The sequence below is a fragment of the Zalophus californianus genome, chromosome 2, assembly GCF_009762305.2.
Source record: "Zalophus californianus isolate mZalCal1 chromosome 2, mZalCal1.pri.v2, whole genome shotgun sequence".
Taxonomy (NCBI): Eukaryota; Metazoa; Chordata; class Mammalia; order Carnivora; family Otariidae; genus Zalophus; species Zalophus californianus.
The window spans coordinates 121,492,865-121,512,903 of NC_045596.1; the positions used below are offsets into that span (position 1 = coordinate 121,492,865).

Below are 20,039 nucleotides of genomic sequence, written 5' to 3' on the forward strand. Positions count from 1 at the left end.
CTTCTTATCTGATCTGGATTTCTCTAAGGAGCCCCAATTCCATGGGAAAAAGCAGCTGGGATCTGAAACCTCTGCCTAATTCTTCAAGGGTGAAGGTGCTTATGTGCCAAATTGCAAAGTTTTAAGGAAAGAAACTCCTAATTTTAAATACTGCCAATTATTATTATTTTTTTTAAGATTTTATTTATTTGACAGAGAGAGACACAGCAAGAGAAGGACCACAAGCAGGGGGAGTGGGAGAGGGAGAAGCAGGCTTCCCGCCGAGCAGGGAGCCCGATGCGGGGCTCGATCCCAGGACCCCGGGATCATGACCTGAGCCGAAGGCAGACGCTTAACCGACTGAGCCCCCCAGGCTCCCCAATACTGCCAATTATTTATAAATAATTTTATTCTCAAAGAAACATGGACTGTAGTGTGTCAGCCTCACTATAAAGGATTGTTTGAATTCAGCTCCTGGAGCAGTATGCCCAGTATTCAAAAGATTGGTTGCATCGGAATCACACAACAATGTTCTTATGCTGATTCCTGGGCTTTTCCTCACACCTACGTAGTCTGCAAAGGCAGGACTGAGGTCTTTGCATGGTTAACAGGCCCATAGGTGCTGATCCAAACTCCTCTGGAGATGGCTTTTTTTAAAATGATGATGATAGATCTACTGGCAGAGTTGCTGGTCCAGATGAGGCATGACATCCCGCATTTATAAAGAATTCCACAGGTTATGTGCGTGAGCACTGAAGGTTGAGAACTGCTCCAAGAGCTGATAATGTTGAAAGATCTAGTTGATTTGTCAGCGAATTGTTGGTTATTGCAGAGAAGGACAGGCAAAAAAATGACACAGATTTAGAGTATTTATTAGTGAGGGTTGGAGGAAATCATGTGAATGGAAGATTGAATACTATCACCCCTCAGCCTAAAAAAGGCTCACAGTGATATTTCAACGACCTTAATTCTGAACCCTGGCTGTCTTTAGAATTCTCCAGGAGTCGGCTTTTAAAATATACCAGTGCCTGGGCCCTACTCCAGACCAGTTAAATCAGAATCTATGGGGGTGGCCTGGGGGTGTGGGTGAGGTCTGAGCTTCTGCTGATTTTAACAGCTCCTGGGATGACTTTCTTGTGCAGCCAGCTCAAGCACCATTGCTCTATGACATATGAGAAACTGTTTGAGTCACTTGCTCTTGCTGACATCACAAACGGTTCGTTTTGCTTCCAGACCCTTGGAGCCCAGTCTTCAGAAGAAATGAATGCTTGGCACTGTTCTTTTATCTCTTGTTCCCACCTCTTAAACCAGCATCATTAGGATTCACTGTTTTATTTATAAAAGCAGTAGCCACCTGCTTTCTTGCCATCACTTGTAGCCGTATGTTGCTCAGAACAAAGGCCAGAAACTTACATACCTTACACATTTTCCAGTTAAAATTTTTTGGGGGGAGGGGCTAGTATTTGTGGAATTCTGTGATCTGTTGCTTGGCAACTTCAAGAGACTTAAACTTCTGCATTCTGTGAGAGTCAGAATTACAAAGTTTGGTGAGCCCAGTCAATTACCTCTTGCAACCAAAAGGAAATTAATTGTCCATTATGCAGAGGGCTTGAAAAGTTGGCATCCGGAGCAGGCCATCCATAGCTATGTCACACTTCTTCTACTTGACTCCACAGATCGTTCTGCCCCTTAGCCCTCTCACCTCTCGAGAGTTCGATCTGATCAGACGCAAGGCTGGAGCATCTTGGCAGAAGGAAACAAGATGGTCGGACTCTTCTGTAACAACATACACGGGCAGTTACCGGAAAAAACAACTGGATAAGTCCACGAGCAGCCGATTTTCTTTTAAAGCAGGACAGCATCGGCCTGAGTGTAACCAGTAAGATTTCTTTGTAATTTGCACCTGGATGTGTCACTATAAATAGACAAGAATGCTCTTAAGAGGAAGAGGGTATTGTGGACCCTGAGAGACTTCATAGACTTTAACTCTGTATATTTTCCTGTGTAAATGTCAGTGGGAAGAAGAGCTAAATGTCAGTTACCAGCTGAAATTATGATTATATTCTCTTTTAGTCCTAACATTATATATAACTACCTACTCTTGTAAAGATAAAAATGTGAGTATTTGATTAAATTGTAGGTATTTTGTATTGTCTGCTCGGCAAAGAGGTGCTCCTTAGAATTTCTCTTTGTTTCTGGTCTAGTTTTTCCACTTTCAGAAGTTGAAAAATTCCCTCAGAGCAGGAAGAAAGTGGACTAAATCCTCCTCTTTCCCCACCTTGTGTTGTCTATCAGTAAAGGCAAGCGGTGAGGGCCTGAAGGACATTTTCTGGGTGTTCACTTTAAGCTAAGTCTTCTAATAGGCCCACAGAAAAAAATTAATTCGTTTAATATGGTAACTGAAACTATAGAAATAAGTAGTCGCAAACGAAGGAGATTTTATCAGTGTCTGTGGCGGCGGGGGGGGGGGGGGTGTATTGTGTTTCTGGAAAGATTCAGTAAAACAGGTTTCCTCTGAGCTGGCTTAGGTGGGGAAAGGAAAAGCACAGTGCATGGACTAGAGAATATGCACAAAGGCAAAGAAGTGTTTAATCCCAAGCATTATCAGAGAACCACAAATAGCTCAGTGAAAGCGTAAGTAGAAATGTGGAAAAATATGAGGACTTGTTATGAAATATGTCCCTCTGGATATTAATTGTCTAATATCTTGTCCAAATTCTGGAAATTTATTTGAAAATCAATTGGATTTTTGGCTCCAACTTGAGATGTGAGTAATAACTCAAATAATGCCCTAATAATTATTAATTATATTGCCTTCCAGGTCTTTCCAAATCATCAAAACGGTGCTTAAAGCTGAAATATCTCAGAAAGACTTTTCTATTGGATGCCTTGTCTAGTTTATTCCAACAAACTATAGTCTCTGCATTTTTAATGGCTCTCAAGTATGTTGACACTTCAGTTAATTTTGGAAATCCCTTTGCAAATTCCATGAATTTTGAAGTACATTTTGGCCAATTAGGGGGAATCTTTAAGCGCTGCCAGGGTCCTCCCTGAAAATAGTGTTTGAAATCTGGTATCCAAACAGATCCACTCACCAGAGTAGAAAAAAATGTTTAATCACTAAAAAAAAGTGCAGAAATATGACATCTGGTGAAAATGTCTAGAAATATAAATTTGTGTCCTATTTAGGTTGTGATCATTAGGTGCATCCTTCCAACCAATGCCCCTTGTGACATTGCAAACCATAGGAGACCCAAAGCTTGCGAGATCTGTCTGTTTTTTGGGACCTCAGAAAAGTAAATATAATCTTGGCACGACTACAGCTTATTCTATTATAGGTTAAGAAGCCAGTCAGCGTTATAAATGAAGATGAAGGGCAGATTTAGCTCATTTTGAAAACACTGATTGTATTCTAAATTTGCTTTTGTTTTTAATCTTTGTCTTGGTTAATTTTAGCCCCAAGGCAAATGTCTTAAGTTCTAGGCGAAAACTGTTTGATTGAATTTTGTAAAGCTATAAGCAGACATTTTTACACTGCTATAAAACCAAAATGGTCCAAAGGGGGATTATTGAATAAAATATAAAACGACCGATTATTTAAAATGTGTTAAGTCGGGAAAACATCAAGGTGTACAAAACACAATACCTTTTATTCACCTTACCTATTCACCACATACATTGAATACCCATAGAGTGAAAAGAAGAAATTTGGGAAAAGTCTTAATCATTTGGTTCTGAGTCAGTTTTAACAGCAAATATGTAAAATTTACCAGCATGCAAAAAGAAAGATCCCGCACTGGGAGATGAGTGTGGTACAGAGCTTAGACTGTCTATCAATCCCACTTATCTGCCAAAGTTAAAATAAGAGCTACATTTTGACATCTGCAACTAATGTAACATTGTGTATCAACTGTACATCAATCAAAAAAAAAGAGTTGCACTTTGGAATTTCTCAGACAGGGATATGGCTCAGTATAAAGTTCTAAGTCTTGATGCTTTGTTTATTTATTACATCATTCATTCATTCATTCATTCATTCATCATATATTTATTAAGATCCTACTATATGTAAGGTCTTTTAGGATGGGTGCCGGGGCTACATCAGTGTTGGGAGCATATACACAGCCCTTGTCTTCATGGAGCGTATAGTCTGGTGAGGGAAACAATCACCAGGGAAACAAGCCATTTGTGTTTGAAGGAAACAAACAGGAAACTTCATTAAAAAAAAAATTACAAAACTAAACATAGTCTTACTGGTGATCTCGCAGCATGTTCCTAGATATTTACCTAACTGATTTGCAAACTTATGTCTGCAAAAATACCTGCACATGAATGTTAATGCCACTTTATTCATAATTGCCCCAAAGTGGAAGGAAACAAAATGTCCTTCAACAGGTGAATAAATTGAAAACAAACAAACAACTGTGTCACATACATACAGTGTAATATTATTCAGCAATAAAAGGAAATGAGGTATTAAGCCACAAAAAAACATGGATGGATTTTTTTTTTTTTAAGTGGGTAGGCTCCAATGCCCAGTGTGGGGGCCCAGCTCATGACCCCGAGATCAAGAGTCGGATGCTCCATTGACTGAGCCAGCCAGAAGCCGCCCCCGCCCTTTCTTTTTTTAAGTAAAGACATGGATGAATCTTAGCTCCCTAGCCCTAACTGAAAGAAGCTGGTCGGACAGTCACATATTGCATATTCAACTATATGTATTTTGGAAAAGCAAAACTAAGAGGTGAGAATGATCCACGTGGTAATGGATTAGAATTGAATACAACAGCATGAACTCATGCATTATATATTAATATAAATATAGATGGTTATGTAAAGAAACATTTATTGGTTTGTGTATATACATAGATTAGTATGCACACATGTACTTCCTTACTGTTTGGAGGAAAGTCCTATGTGCAGCCCATATCAGCATGGGACATCAGCTGAGAGGAGCAATACTTTGGGAGAGCAAGCACACCGAGTACCCAAAGTTTAGTTTCCGGTACTATTCTCCAGTAATGGGATCAGAGTTTCTTGGAGAAATGCTGACTCTCAGACTGGAGCAGGAGATATACAAGATGAGTTTGGAGTATCTTATAGTGCCAGAAAGTAAGAAAGTGTCCAACAAAACAAAACAAATAAAAAAACAAAGATGGAACCATCTGAAAGAGCTCCCAATGACTAAAGCTGGAAAATTTGAGCAACAAAATAAAGTAGTATTGGATTATAGCCCAAAGTATAAAATAACCACAAGCCATAGTGTTATAAATAAGTGATTGAATAAATTCATTAATGAGGGACAAAGGACACATCTCCCATGCAAAACATTTTCATAATTCATGTAGCTACATTGTACTCAAAGAGGTGGAGCACAACTCACTACCACTTAAGTGAGAGCTGTGCATAGTGACTTTCTTCCATCGAATATAGAAAGTGAAAAGTGGGGAAGCCTGACAAATATTACTTCAAGCCGGCCGATCAAGTTTAATGAATGTCAACCATGATAAGCCATACTTAAGTCTTCACCCTTACTATGAGAATAGTATTTTACCTCTGTGGTTTTCTCCCTCAAAATACATTACCTTCATCTAATCATGAAAAAAACATCAGATAATTCCCAATAGAGGGAGATTCTACAAAATACCTGACCAATAATCCTCAACACTGTCAAAGTCATCAAACCAAGGAAAGTCTGAGAAACTGTCGCTACTAGGACAAGCCTAAGAAGACATGATGACTAAATGTAATGTCATATCCTAGATGGGATCCTGGAACAGAAAAAGGACATTAGGGAAAATACTGAGTACATCTGAATAAGTATGGACTCTAGTTAATAATGTGTCAATATTGGTTCATTAATTGTTACAAACATACCATTCTAATGAAAGATGCTAATAATAGGGGTAACTGGGTGTGGAGTATATGAGAACTCTGTACTATCTTCACAATAATTCTGTTAATCTAAAAGCATTTTCAAGTTAAATTTTTACTTAAGAAGGGTAGCACTGGAGGAGCTAAGAGGAGAAATAAGCAAATGCACAATCACAGTTGGACATTTTAACCCACGTCTCTCAATCACTGGTGGAACAAGCAAATAATCAGCAAAAACACACCACATTTGAACATGATTAAGACACTTGTCCTGGGTGACATATCTAGAGTAGTGAACCCACCAACTGAAGAATATACATTCTTTTCAAGAGCATGTGGAACATTTTTAAGGACTGACCATAGGTCTTCAGGAAAATCACTGCTTTCCAAATACTTCAGGATTATTCTGCAAGGCCCAGTCAGAGTTACCACAGCTTTCATCTTCTGGGGGCTTCTATTCCTCCTGAGCAACAGTGAGGCCACATGGGAGTCCAAGGTTGAGATAAGAAAGCAAGCATTGCCCTAGGGTGTCTCTTACAGAGACAAATCCCTTTATGAAGAAGCAGCAGCACATTGGACCATGCTTCTGAAGTAAAGAGGCACGGGGCCAGGTCTTCCCGAAAGCCACAAGACAAAGAGGGAGCATTAGTTTGTTATAACAGCCATATAAAACTAATACAGGTGGAACAGAGAGGAGAAATGTTTTTAAACTGAAGGAATGTATAAATGAATTTTATGACAAAGGAAAGGATAACAATACAGAATTGTCGTAACTGTTTAAATTAAAATAGGAGGGCGCCTGGGTGGCTCAGTTGGTTAAACGACTGCCTTCAGCTCGGGTCATGGTCCTGGAGTCCCGGGATCGAGTCCCACATCGGGCTTCCTGCTCAGCAGGGAGTCTGCTTCTCCCTCTGGCCCTCTTCCCTCTCGTGCTCTCTATCTCTCATTCTCTCTCTCTCAAATAAATAAATAAAATCTTTAAATAAATAAATAAATAAATAAATAAATAAATAAAAATAGGAAATAGAAAAGAAAATTAGTGCCTAAAAGTAAGTTTTAAAATGATTTTTTTAAAAAAATGCCACTTATGGGAATGCAAGCTGGTGCAGCCACTCTGGAAAACAGTATGGAGGTTCCTCAAACAGTTGAAAATAGAGCTACCATATGATCCAGCAATTGCACTACTGGGTATTTACCACAAAGATACAAATGTAGGGATCCGAAGGGGTACGTGCACCCCAATGTTTATAGCAGCAATGTCCACAATAGCCAAACTGTGGAAAGAGCCAAGATGTCCATCGACAGATGAATGGATAAAGAAGATGTGGTGTATACACACAATGGAATATTATGCAGCCATCAAAAGGAATGAGATCTTGCCATTTGCAACGACGTGGATGGAACTGGAGGGTGTTATGCTGAGCGAAATAAGTCAATCAGAGAAAGACATGTCTCATATGACCTCACTGATATGAGGAATTCTTAATCTCAGGAAACAAACTGAGGGTTGCTGGAGTGGTGGTGGGTGGGAGGGACGGGGTGGCTGGGTGATAGACATTGGGGAGGGTGTGTGCTATGGTGAGCGCTGTGAATTGTGCAAGACTGTTGAATCACAGATCTGTACTTCTGAAACAAATAACGCAATATATGTTAAGAAAAAAGAAGAAGAAGAAGAAGAAGATAGCAGGGGAAGGAGGGGAAGAATGAAGGGGAATAAGTCAGAGGGAGAGACGAACCATGAGAGACGATGGACTCTGAAAAACCAACGGAGGGTTCTAGAGGGGAGGGGTGTGGGGGGATGGGTTAGCCTGGTGATGGGTATTAAAGAGGGCACGTTCTGCGTGGAGCACTGGGTGTTATGCACAAACAATGAATCATGGAACACTACGTCAAAAACAAATGATGTAATATATGGTGATTAACATAACAATAAAAAAATTAAAAAAAAAAACTAATGATGTAGGGGCGCCTGGGTGGCTCATTCGGTTAAGCGACTGCCTTCAGCTCAAGTCGTGATCCCGGGGTCCTGGGATCCAGCCCCGCATCGGCCTCCCTGCTCTGTGGGAAGCCTGCTTTTCCCTCTCCCACTCCCCCTGCTTGTGTTCCCTCTCTCGCTGTCTCTCTCTCTCTCTCTCTCTCTCTGTCAATTAAATAAATAAATAAAATCTTTAAAAAAAAAACAAACTAATGATGTAATGTATGGTGATTAACATAACAATAAAAAAATTTAAAAAATGCCACTTACATTGCTAAAGTATGTCAAATTTCTAGGAATAAATGTAATCAAAGATGTGCAAGATCTCCACACTGAAAACTATAAAACATTACTGAGAGAAAATAAAAATGATCTAAGTAAATGGAGAGATAAACCACGTTCTTGGATTGGAAGACTGGAAATTGTAAAAATATTAGTTCTCCACAAATTGACCTACAGATTCAACGCAATTCCAATAGGTATTTTTGTGGAACTTGGCAAGACGATTCAAGGCCAGGAAATAGGACACTCTCAAAAGAAAACAAGGTTAGAGGGATTGGTACAGATAACAAAACTTCCTATACAGCCTCAGTAGTTAAAGCAAGATGGTCTTATGGCACAAGGATAGACAAATAGACCAATGGAACAGAATAAGGAGCCCAGAAACAGACCTGTGCATATATGGACACTTACTTATGAAAAAGGTGGCAGAGCAGCAGAGAAAATCCATGTTTTCAATTCTAGGTAGATTAATTCCAGATGAATTAGTGATCTAAGTATGAAAGGCAAAACAATAAACCCATTAGATGACAGAGAATTTCTTGATGATCTTGAGGTTGGCAAAGATTTCTTCAACAGAACACAGAAAGCACTAAGCACAAAGAAGTTAGATAAATTGAACTACCTTAAAATTAAAAAGTTCTGGTAAAAAATACACCATTAAAGGTATGAAAAGGTGAGACACAGGAGGATGAAGATATTTTTAACTCAGTGACTGACAGAGGGCTCGTAAATATGATAGAGTACAAAGAGGTCCTACAAACTAGTAGGAAGAAGACAACCCGTTAGAAAAATGGGAAAGAGATTTAAAAAAAAACAAAATTCACAAACCAAGATATCCAAGTGATGAATAAATGTATCAAAAGGTACTTAACTGCATAAATAATCAGGAAATACAAATTAAAACCCCAACAAGCTTACTCAGGTAAACAACCCTCCAGCAAGGTTAAAATTAAAAAAGACCATCAATGCTAAGTGTTGGTGAGGTTGTAGAACAAGGAGATCTCTCATATACAGCTGATGGGAAGGGACATTGATATAACTCTTTAGAAAACCAGTTTGGTCTTGGGGTACTGGGGCGACTCAGTCAGTTAAGCGTCCAACTCTCCAACTCTTGATCTCAGCTCAGGACTTGATCTCCAGGTTGTGAGTTCAAGCCCCACATTGGGCTCCACACTGGAGGTGGAGCCTACTCAAAAAAAAGAAAGAAAAGAAAATCAGTTTGTCTTATCATCTAAAGTTGATGCTATGGGTACCCTAAAACTTAGCAATTCCACCTCTAAGTGTATGCACAGCTGAAATGCATTTCACATGTGCACCAAGAGACATGTATATGCAAGTATGTTCATTGAAGCATTTTTCATAATAGTAAAAATTCTAAAAGGCCAAAAGGTAGAATTCGTACCATGCAGCAGAATGGATAGACAGTGGTATATTCATACAATGTCAATGAATATGAACAAACTGTGGTTACACCCAGTAAAGTCACAAACATAATGTTGAGCACAAACATAATGTGAGCCAGCTGCAATACCTATTGTATAATTCCATATACTTAAATTAAAGAGCCCAAGTCATAGTGTTTGGGTGTGTCTGCTTAGGTGATAAAAAATATAAAGAGAAGCAAAGAAGATTTCTATAGAAGTCAGTAAACTGGTCCACTGCCTATCTGTATGGGACCACCTGCCCTAAATCTATTGAAAATTAATTACTGGGATCAGGCTCAGAAATCTGCATTTTAAAATTAATATCCTCTGTTGACTCATCTGCTGTTGTAGGTTGGGAGAAGAAAGAAGCAGAGCGGATTAGCAGCCCTAGTCTCAGGGATGATTAGGGCTAGTTTGTTGGCTGAATGCATGTCTAGGAGCATTTTGGGACTCCCTAGGCTGACATCAATTCCACTCTTCCCCCTACTTCACACACACAGTTCCAGGTCTCTGGAGCTTGGAGACCCTCTTGTCCCCTTAATCAGAGGCCAGAAACAATGTGCTGCACACTAGACATTGAGGACTGTCCATTCCATACAAAATAACAGTGCTCCCCACCAAGACCCTGCTTGCCTTAAAAGAGTATCGTATCTGGATTCGGGGAAACCGAGATAGAGATGTGTTTTGAAGGAAAGACACAGCATCTATAAGTTCCTGAATTACTCCTCGGCTATTCAGTCCTACACTTTCCTGGGAAATCAACACACTCACTGTGATATTTCTTGTTCCGTTCATAGCACTTCGCTTATTCTGAAAACAACTCCCTAGAGAAAGACTCACAAATCCTGTTAAAACAATTATGAACTCAGTGTTTGAGCTTTTCATGTATAAAAGCTGAACATTTTACCCTTTTATGACAAAACGGAACAAACAAATCACTAAGGACGATGAAAAAGTCCAAGTCGGGTTGATTTAATGGGAGTTTGGGGCTGTGGTTGGGAGTGTGAAAAGAGGAGAGGAGAAGCAAAAGTTTACGAAGTCAAATGAGAGGATGACTGAAAATCCCTCTAAGTCCACAGGCTGTGGCTTATAGACCCACGAACTCCTAACTTGTTTCCTCTGCTTGCTTCAGGATATCATCACCAAATTCTGCCTTCAGTCCCACAGTCTGCAGGGCTGGCTCCCGAGAGACTACGGATGCGAAGTCAGTTGTGAGCACAGCCTTTTTGCCAGGGTTGCTGTCTTTGTAACGTGTAGGTTCTTGACTGTAGTCCATCCATTTCCATTATGCCTGGTAAAGGCAAGGTGTCTTTAGCAAGAAAACGAGTGTGTTGCCCTCTGGATCTGTCACTCTTAAAAATGAATTATTCCAGGGCCAAAATGTCCTGCTCCTTATTAGTCAAGCCCCAGAATGTTGTTTCTGCCAGAGTTTGGAGTTTTAGGTAACGTCATCTGAACTTCACTGGGTACATCAAAAAACTAACAAGAGAAACCAAAGCTATAAACCACCAACTAGTAAACTGTATTTACTAATCTACAACCACCTCTACCCTGTTTTGATTAAACTAGAATAACACTAGGCTGCTATAATACAAATCTTAAATTCTAGTTGCTTAACACAATAAAAGTTCATTTTTTCCCTTCATATAAAGGCCAAGGTGGGTGTTTTGCAGGCAGACATTCCACATGATGATTCAGGGACACAGATGTCCTTTAGCTTGGGGTTACACCATCCCCTGGGGTGCCAGAGTCCTTTGCTTCCATCGGGATAAAGGGTAGGGAAGGCACACCTGCTTTCCTACCACTTTAGCCTGGAAATGACCCGTGGCTCTCATGCCCACATTCCAACGGCACAAGTAGCCACAAGGCTCCACCTAGATTCCAGAGCATTCAGAAGTGGGTTCCTGGGCTGGGCAGCCACTTCCTGGTAACAAAACGGCACACTATGGAAGGGGACAACTGGTCATCCGCCACACGTGCTGATTTTGAGGAAGAAACGCAATAGATTTTTCCCATATAACTTCCACCTCTTAGAGAGTTCCATCTTCGAAGGTTTAATAAGACTCATGATTGAAATCTCAAATTAGGACTTTTTAGTACTTTATAAAATAGTCTGGTCATTTGTTTTGCTGTTGTACTTAAAGGTTTAATGTGTATGCATGTGTTGGGTGGGGAGGGTGGACGGTAAAAGGAAGTATCGTGCAGCCTTATGGGTTTTCCTAAATAATGGATACAAAAGTTTTTCATCGCTGCCTGGGGCAGTCACTTTTCCGCTGGCTTTCCTAATAAAATCTGGCTTTATCGGAATAGTGCAATTGAGGTGGGTTTTCTGTGTTCTTCTAAGGTTTGTTGAGGCAAGAGGACAGGGCAGCTAGCCATTTGTGCTATTGTTAAAATCAGGAAAGACTTTCTTTTTCCCCTTTGCAGTAATGAACAGAAAATTAAAACACACTGCATAGCTGGGAGACAAGTCTGAACTAGGGCACGGGGAATTAAACAGCCTGATCACGTCCTTCGCAGTAAGTTAAGGTGACAGTGCATCTGATCTGAGTGGCACAGAGTCCAGGCCTATTGCAGTTATGCTGCTATCTGTACCCTTCAGCATGCTGATGAACCAGGCTAATCACCGGCGGCCCGTGAGTGCTGGTAGCTGAGCAGTCCCAGAGCTGGATGGGTGGAAGTTCTTGAGGGGTGGTAACATGAGCAGCAAAAGCAATCATTTCCTACATGATAGTATTACTGTATTTTCCTACCTCCTCCACTATTGTTATGGTACAATACTGGTAGGAGGAAAGATAGAGACGACATCAGTGTATATCATGATGATGACTTCTTTTTTTAAGATTTTATTTATTTATTTGAGAGAGAGAGAGATCACAAGAGAGAGCAGAGCAGGAGGGAGGAGCAGAGAGAGAAAAATGCTCCCTGCTGAGCAGGGAGCTCAACGTGGGATTCGATCCCAGGACCCTGGGATCATGACCTGAGCTGAGGGCAGCCGCTTAACTGACTGAGCCACCCAGGCGCCCCCATGATGAGGACTTCTTAAGGGACTTGGCCCATGTTGCCTCTTTCACTCTCCTCCCATGGTCATTTTAACTTAACTGACGACTCCTCTCTTCCTTAAGAGGTGACAGTGCATCAAGGTAGAATTACTTAATTTGGCCAAGTAATAACTTCTTCTTGTTATAACTTCTTCTAGTGCTTTTCAATTTCCATGCTTAATTTTTGGATTATCAAGTGTAATTGTGCTAGAAGCCACTAACAGGAGTTAAAACATTAAGTCAAGTGAACATGGGTCTGTTGATTGTCTCTTTGTAGATATATATCCCTTCGTAGATATGCAAATCAGATGGGCTGTTCTTAAGTGTGATCTATGATCATCATAGGAAATGTATTCTCAAACTTTTTTTCACAACTGCCTTTCAAAGAGTTCATTCAGTCTTACTTGTTCTACCTACACTAAGGTGGTTTTCCTTTTGCATTACTATTAGTTTTCTTTCCAAGTGTTTGATTTGGTTATGGCTTTCCCTCCTATGGTCCATCACGTGCTCGTCTCTCATGTTCAAAGAAGAACAAAGCAATAGCTCCTGAAAGTTAAAATCTTTTTTTCTTATTGAAGTAAAATTGGCATATAACTAGTATATAAGTTTCAGGTGTACAACATTATAATTCGATATTTGTATGTACTACAATATGATCACCACCATATGCCTCGTTATCTCCCATCACCATACAGTTGGGCCCCTTTACTCATTTTGCCCACCCCCATTTCTCTCCCCCTCTGATAATTACCAGTCTATTCTCTGTAACTATGAGTTTGTTTTTGTTTTGCTTTGTCTGTTTTGTTGTTTAGATTCCACACAGAATTGAAATCATATTGTATTTGTTTTTCTCCATCGGACTTATTTCTCTTACATCCCTATTGTCACAAATGGCAAGATTTCACTGCCTGTTATGGCTGAGTACTATCCACTATATAAATACCACATCTTCTTTATCCATTCAGTGGATAATCCATCAATGGATACTTAGGTTGCTTCCATATCTTGGCTATTATAAACAATGCTGCAATGGACATAGGTGTGCATATATCTTTTCAAATGTGTGTTTTTATTATTCTTCAGATAAATACCCAGAAGTGGAATAGCTGGATCATATGGTAGTTCTATTTTTAATTTTTTGAAGAATATCCATACTGGTCTCCATAGTGGCTGCACCAGTTTGCATTCCCACTAAGAGTGCACAAGTGTTCCTTTTTCTCTACATCCTTGCCAACACTTGTTGTTCTTGTCTTTTTTGATGATGACCATTCTAACAGGTGTGAGGTGATATCTCATTGTGGTTTTGATCTGCATTTCCCTGATTAGTGATGTTGAGCATCTTTTCATGTACATATTAGTTATCCGTATGTCTTCTTTGGAAAATGTCTATTCAGATCCTCTGCCCATTATTTAATTGGGTTGTTTGGGGGTTTTTGTTGTTGTTGTTGTTGTTGTTAAGTTGCATGAGCTCTTTATATATTTTGGATATTAATCACTTATCGGATATATCATTTGCAAATATCTTCTCCCATTCAGTAGGCTGTCTTTTTGTTTTGTTGATGGTTTCCTTCACTGTGCAGAAGCTTTTTAAGTTTGATGTGGTCCCATTTGTTTATTTTTGCTTTTGCTTCTCTTGCGTTTGGAATCAGATCCAAGAAGTATCACTAGGACCAACGTCAAGGAGTTTACCACCTATGTTTTCACCTAGGAGTTTTATGGCTTCAGGTTTTACATTCAAGTCTTTAGTCCATTTTGAGGTAATTTTTGTGTCTAGTGTAAGAGAGTGGGCTAGTTTTATTCTGTTGTGTGTGGTTGCCAGTTTTCCCAACACCATTTATTGAAGAGACTGTCCTTTTCCTTCTTGGCTTCTTTGTTATAAACTAATCACCTATACATGTGTGGGCTGATAAGGATCAAGCATTATAAAGCTGCAGTACACGGGCGCCTGGGTGGCTCAGATGGTTAAGCATCTGCCTTTGGCTCAGCCCATGATCCCGGGGTCCTGGGATCGAGTCCCGCATCGGGCTCCCTGCTCCTTGGGAGCCTGCTTCTCCCTCTGCCTCTCTGTCCCTCATGAATAAATAAATAAAAAGTTAAAAAAAAAAAAAACTGCAGTACAACAAACAGAAATTGTTAAACAATTCCACTTTCTCTCCATTTACACTCTAAGGCAGACACTAGCAAATCTTTTTTTAAACTAAAGCTTCTCTCTGGTGGAAACAATTTATTCCATGGTGGAATACAGACTATAGGGCCACACTCATCAGCTCTCTCTTTCCCTTCTCTTGTTCTTAGCACCACACCTGTGTCCTACCCCCGTACCCCTCTAGGATGTGCCCAAGGTACCCTTGCAAAAGGGTACACTGGCCTCTTTGATTCTTGCCCTTCCAGGAGACATAATATATACTAGGGAAGAGGTTTTATATAGTATGACCACATCAAAGCCCAGATGTGACAACATGTGTGCGATCTCCTTGGGATAGTCCCTGGCCACCTATAACAAATTCCCAGTCCCTGAAGCAGTTCTCTGGAACGGGAACTGTTTGTATGGTATGTAGCCTCTTATAAGGATGGCAGTGTTTAGGAGAACATTAATATTTTAAGAGGGCACCATGAAGATAGTTTGTCATGTTAGTTCAAGAGTATTTGTGTCCATGTTTAACATCCTTCTCTTTTTACCTATTCTTTTACTCTCACTTTTATTCTGTGAAGCCTTCTCCAAACCTTGGAAGGCTTCTAAAAGCAGTAAGAACTCACCAGACTACCCTATAAGTCGTGTCTTCACACATGGAGAGCTTAAAGCATAAACAGGATGATACCACTTCTCTGTTTCCTATTATACTCGCGATAAAATTCCAATTCCTTACCAAAACCTGTATAAAGTCTTGCATGAATGGGACCCTGCCTATCTTTCCGGTTTCATTGCATAGCTCCTCCCTTCTGCTCACTTGCTATTCCAGTTACATTGGCTTCCTTTAGTAACTTGAAAATGCTAAGCCATTTCCTACCTCAGGGCCTTTGCACATACGTTCTCTTTGTTGGAATGCAATTATCCCAGCTCTGCTGAGCTGTGTTCTTCAGGTGTGAATTTAAATGTCACGTCTTCAGAGGGGCCTTCCCAGCCCACCATATTTAAAGTAATTTCTTCACGCTCTTTCCCTCTTAATTTCTCTCTTGGCGCCTTGCTTGCTTTTTATGTACTATTGTATTAGTTCACTTGTTTATTTTCTCTTTCCTTTTCTAGAACGTAAGCGTCATGAGAGCAGAGACCTGTCTGTCCTGTTTGCTTCTGTATCTCCAGCACCTGGGACAGGGCTCAACATAAACCAGATGCCCGATGTTGTGTGTTGGACAATAGTTTTTATGGCCTTCCATTGTAGACTTCCCTCCCCCCCAACATATTTCTTATACAGGCAGCTTCTTATTTGCCATTTGTCTTCCAAAAGGGAGTTTACAAAGTGCTCTTAAAAATCAGAATGTAGTTTTTACAGAAGCAACCTTTCAAAAACTTGTTTCCAATGGCAGGCTTTAGAATCCTGTGTTGTAGCACCTAAAATGGTAAGACTCTAAACATGGAGTAAATAAATAGCATCTGGCACTGTTGCATGTATACATGATTTCAGTTATACACACTCCTCCATCCCCCCCCCCCCAGATCTGCAGTGGGCTGAAGGAGATACAGCTAGGCAAACCCCAAATCTGACAATACATATGCAGGAGTATAATGATATGGCAAGCATGACTGGGGATGAGATGGAGAGAGGAGAGAGAAGAGTCAGTGGTACCTGTAGAGCCTAAAGCAGGGGAATTACCTTCCATTTCTTGGTAATGTTGGTGTCTTGTGGCTTCCAGGCTTTGCTAATCTTGTTTCCATAATGTCCCAAGGATATATGCCCCTGGTCCCGTTTTGGGGTCATTTCCAAAGCTTATTGGTCCTGGAGGCTGGGGCCCCAGAATGAGGGTGGAAGCAGTTGGGTTAGGGCATGTCCCAACAGAAGAGGCCTTTTCCACAGGTTTTCTAGTCTACCTGAGAAAGGGGCGAGAGGCTGGCCCTGGGATGGAATAAGAAAGGGGTAAACAGCAGCCAAATCAGGCAAGCTGCCCCCTGCTTTCCCAGGAGAGACTCACAGCTCCCCAGCCAAGTCTCCTTCACAGCCAGGCCAGCTTCTCCCAGGTAGAGGAGGCCTCAGGGAGAACCTCCCTGCTCCAAGGCATCCTTGGAAGTGCAGACGTGGGGCCAACAGGAAGGAGTCTCACCTCCCCCTCAGCCACCTGGAGAAACCCTGGAATGAAGCCTCCCCACCCCCTGCAAACAGAAACTTGGTTCTTGTCTCTCTTCCACACAGTCCCGTGCCTGTCAGCTGAGCGGCTTCTACCCTGAGATCCCATGCTTTTCACCCCTACCATATGCACCGGCAGTGGCCTTTCTGCCCTTCCCCTCCCCCCACCCCCCACACCTGTTGCCTGACGGGGACTGACTACCATTTTTCTCCTGGTACAGCCCTTCCAGATTCATTCTGTTGGGGGAAGGAGACTCCTCGGGCTTTGGTGTGAATGTCTTCATTGTCTTTTCTTAGGGCCCTCCTGGTTTGCCTCCCACTGTTGCCAGAGGAAAGCTGCCCGTGTGGGATAGTCGAGGACTCAAGGAGGGCCAGGCTGGCAGACCGCCCCCTCACCTAATCACCTGCTGCCCTCCTCCTCCTCCGTCCTCCTCTCACTGCGGAGCCTGGAGCTCGACAGCCACTGGCTGCCCAGGGTGTGCAACGGCGGGAGCAGGGTGACTTAGAACAAGCCTCACTCACCTCAGGGTTCCCACGTTCACTCCTGGTGTGAGCTGTCACAGCAGAAGGACCTTGTGATACTGGGAGTTAGTCTGTTTTCTGGCTCATTTGCATGCCTTGCTGGGGGAAGTGCATTTCTTTTAAACTACAGAAAGAAAAAAAATCTCACATGGGCCACCAATAAATCTAGATAAGCCTGAGAAGCAGTTTGCCTGGGATTGACGTCCTCACATTAAACATGACAGCTATGCTGAGTGATGGCCAGCTCACCCCCAAAGAATCCCAGGAATGGGCCCTGGAAATACCAATGTCCCTTTCAGGAGTTGGGAATTTTGTTGCGCTCTCTCTGACCGGGTTAAATTAGGAACCAGTCTAATAAATAGTTAAACGAGTTTGCCGTAACATATTCAAGTGTAAGGCAACAGTTTCCAAATTCCCTGCAGAGACTGGACACAAAGGAACATTGGCAGCCAAGGCTGTTATTAAGAAGGTCACAAGATGCCATCTGTTCCCTGTGCACTTTACTGTTCAAGCATAACATCAGCTAGGAGGTGGCTGCAATAGATTTTGCCTGTGAACGTAAAAGTCAGCACTGCAGTGGGCACCACGGTGATTTTAGTGGGCTTGTGTGAACAAACCATGTTGTCTGCCTATGGTTATGGCTCAAACATAATTTTGGGATGATACTCGCTGGTTTTCCAAATCTTTTTAGCCATTTATAAAATACGATCATAGCACTCCCTCTTTACCTATAATTATGAAAGTAAGGTAGATAAAGAATGCCCTATCCTTTTATTTACAGCTTCATTTTTTTTATCTCTAAAGAAGTTGAAGGAATAGCACAATCAATATTCACTTACTCTTGCCTAGATGCATCAGTTGTTAAGGTTTTGCCACATTTGTTAACATGTAGCTTTATCCCTGTCTCTTTATACTGATACTTATATACACTTCTTTGCTGAACTTTTGGGAGTACATTACAGATATCATAACAGTATATCCTTAAATACTTCAGCACTTACCTAAGAGTAAGAATGTTCTCTTACATAACCATCATACTATTATCACACTCAAGAAACTTAATATTGATAGGATAATTTTTACCTAATAAACAAACCATGACATGCCTTATTCTTAAAAATCTGTCAGGAAAAGACCTGCTCTGTCATCTATCCCAATGGTTAGCAACTCTTTCTTCAAGACACTTCATATTTTTGAGGCACTTTGAAAAATCTCATGAAAGCTCTGGGCCCTATCTTCAGAAAAACATCCATAAAGACAGTTCTGCCAGCCAACAGTGCATATATCTTGGATCCCTCTATGGTGTCCATGGACTCTAGGTTAAGTGTTCTTCATCTTTGATCTAAATGCTCCTCTTTTGTGTACATACAATTTAAGACCATAGTTCTCAGAAAAAGTTAAAAACAGTTTGTCTTCACCTTCCAACATTGTTTTGCGTTCAGGAGTCTTCGTTTCGAGAAACTAAGAGTTTCAAGAAATTCAGAGATGGGTAGGTAGGAGATCATCTTATCTCAATCTAGGAAAAGGAAACTCAATCAGAAATATGGCTGAGAGTTATATTATGACAGACACACAGTAGGTGGACTAAATGATTAGAAGACCTAAAAGAATACTTCCAAACTTGAGCATCTCTGATCCTGAAAACACTGATGCTCACAATCCTACACTTGCTTTCTTGACAACATGCTGTTAGAAACCAAATACCTGGAGCATTCCATTAGTATTGGCACAACATTTAAGGACCTAATATGTAAAGGTGGAATTTGTTGGATATTACTAACATTGTTAGTTTCATCAACAAAATTACTCAATTTGGTTATAGTTCTAGGACTGGGAAAAAGAAGCAGGGAGGTGGATACACACTCAGGGTAACATTAAATGTCCTTAATTAAAAGGCTGGTTAAGACTACCACTGTCAAGTTGCACTGTGGGCTCCATTTTGTCAACTGTGAACTCACAAAGAAAAAAATCACTAGCTAACCCTATGCCAACATATGTGGGCTTGCTGGTCCTCCTCTCCATAGACAGACTAAAGAAAAGAATAGATATTTCTAGCTCAGAAGAATGACCAAGTTTGGGTAGAAGATGGACATATATGTGTAAATCCCTCACACACGATCTAGCACAAATTCTAATGACTGTTTTTTCCCATAATCCACCAAATGCCTCAAAAATACTTGCCATAAAATTTTAATATTATAGAATCATATCATTTACTAATTACTGATTATCTCATATAATTCTTGAAAGGAAGGGTGACATAAAACTAGTTAAAGCCTCTGGCAGGCCTGTGGGATTTACAAAAGTCTTTTAGAGTTTTGAAAGGCTGAGGATTCACAGCCAATGGAGTACTCAGAACTATTTGTGCAGGATAAACTTATCCACCTGCTTTTACTTTAGCTGTGAAAAAGTGAGCTTTTCTTGAATTTAACTAAGTAATTGTTGGACTCTGTATTTGACTTTAGCTTAAGAAATCTTGTCTTTAAAAGTTTATCAGCATAAAATTGCACAAATAACAATGAGCATTTGGCAAAAACTGTTCCTCTCCCTTGACTCATTCCTAATGAAGAGACCCCATCATATTATGCCAAGCAAGGCACTATTTCTTCCTTTAAATCAATAGTTATTTATTTATTTATTTTAAGAGGTTTATTTATTTATTTTT

General features: G+C 40.7%; 1 protein-coding gene across 5 annotated transcripts in view; it reads left to right on the forward strand.

Annotated features, from left to right (window-relative positions):
• The first annotated feature begins 1,217 nt into the window (after positions 1-1,217).
• The window catches only part of C2H4orf51 (chromosome 2 C4orf51 homolog), a 73,653-nt gene continuing 54,831 nt past the window's right edge, over positions 1,218-20,039 (forward strand). For all 5 annotated transcript variants that reach the window (XM_027599369.1, XM_027599367.1, XM_027599364.1 and 2 more), the window contains exon 1: positions 1,218-1,858. In XM_027599369.1, the coding sequence (XP_027455170.1) occupies positions 1,626-1,858 (233 nt within the window). In that variant the 5' untranslated portion in view covers positions 1,218-1,625. The remainder of the gene's footprint in view (positions 1,859-20,039) is intronic.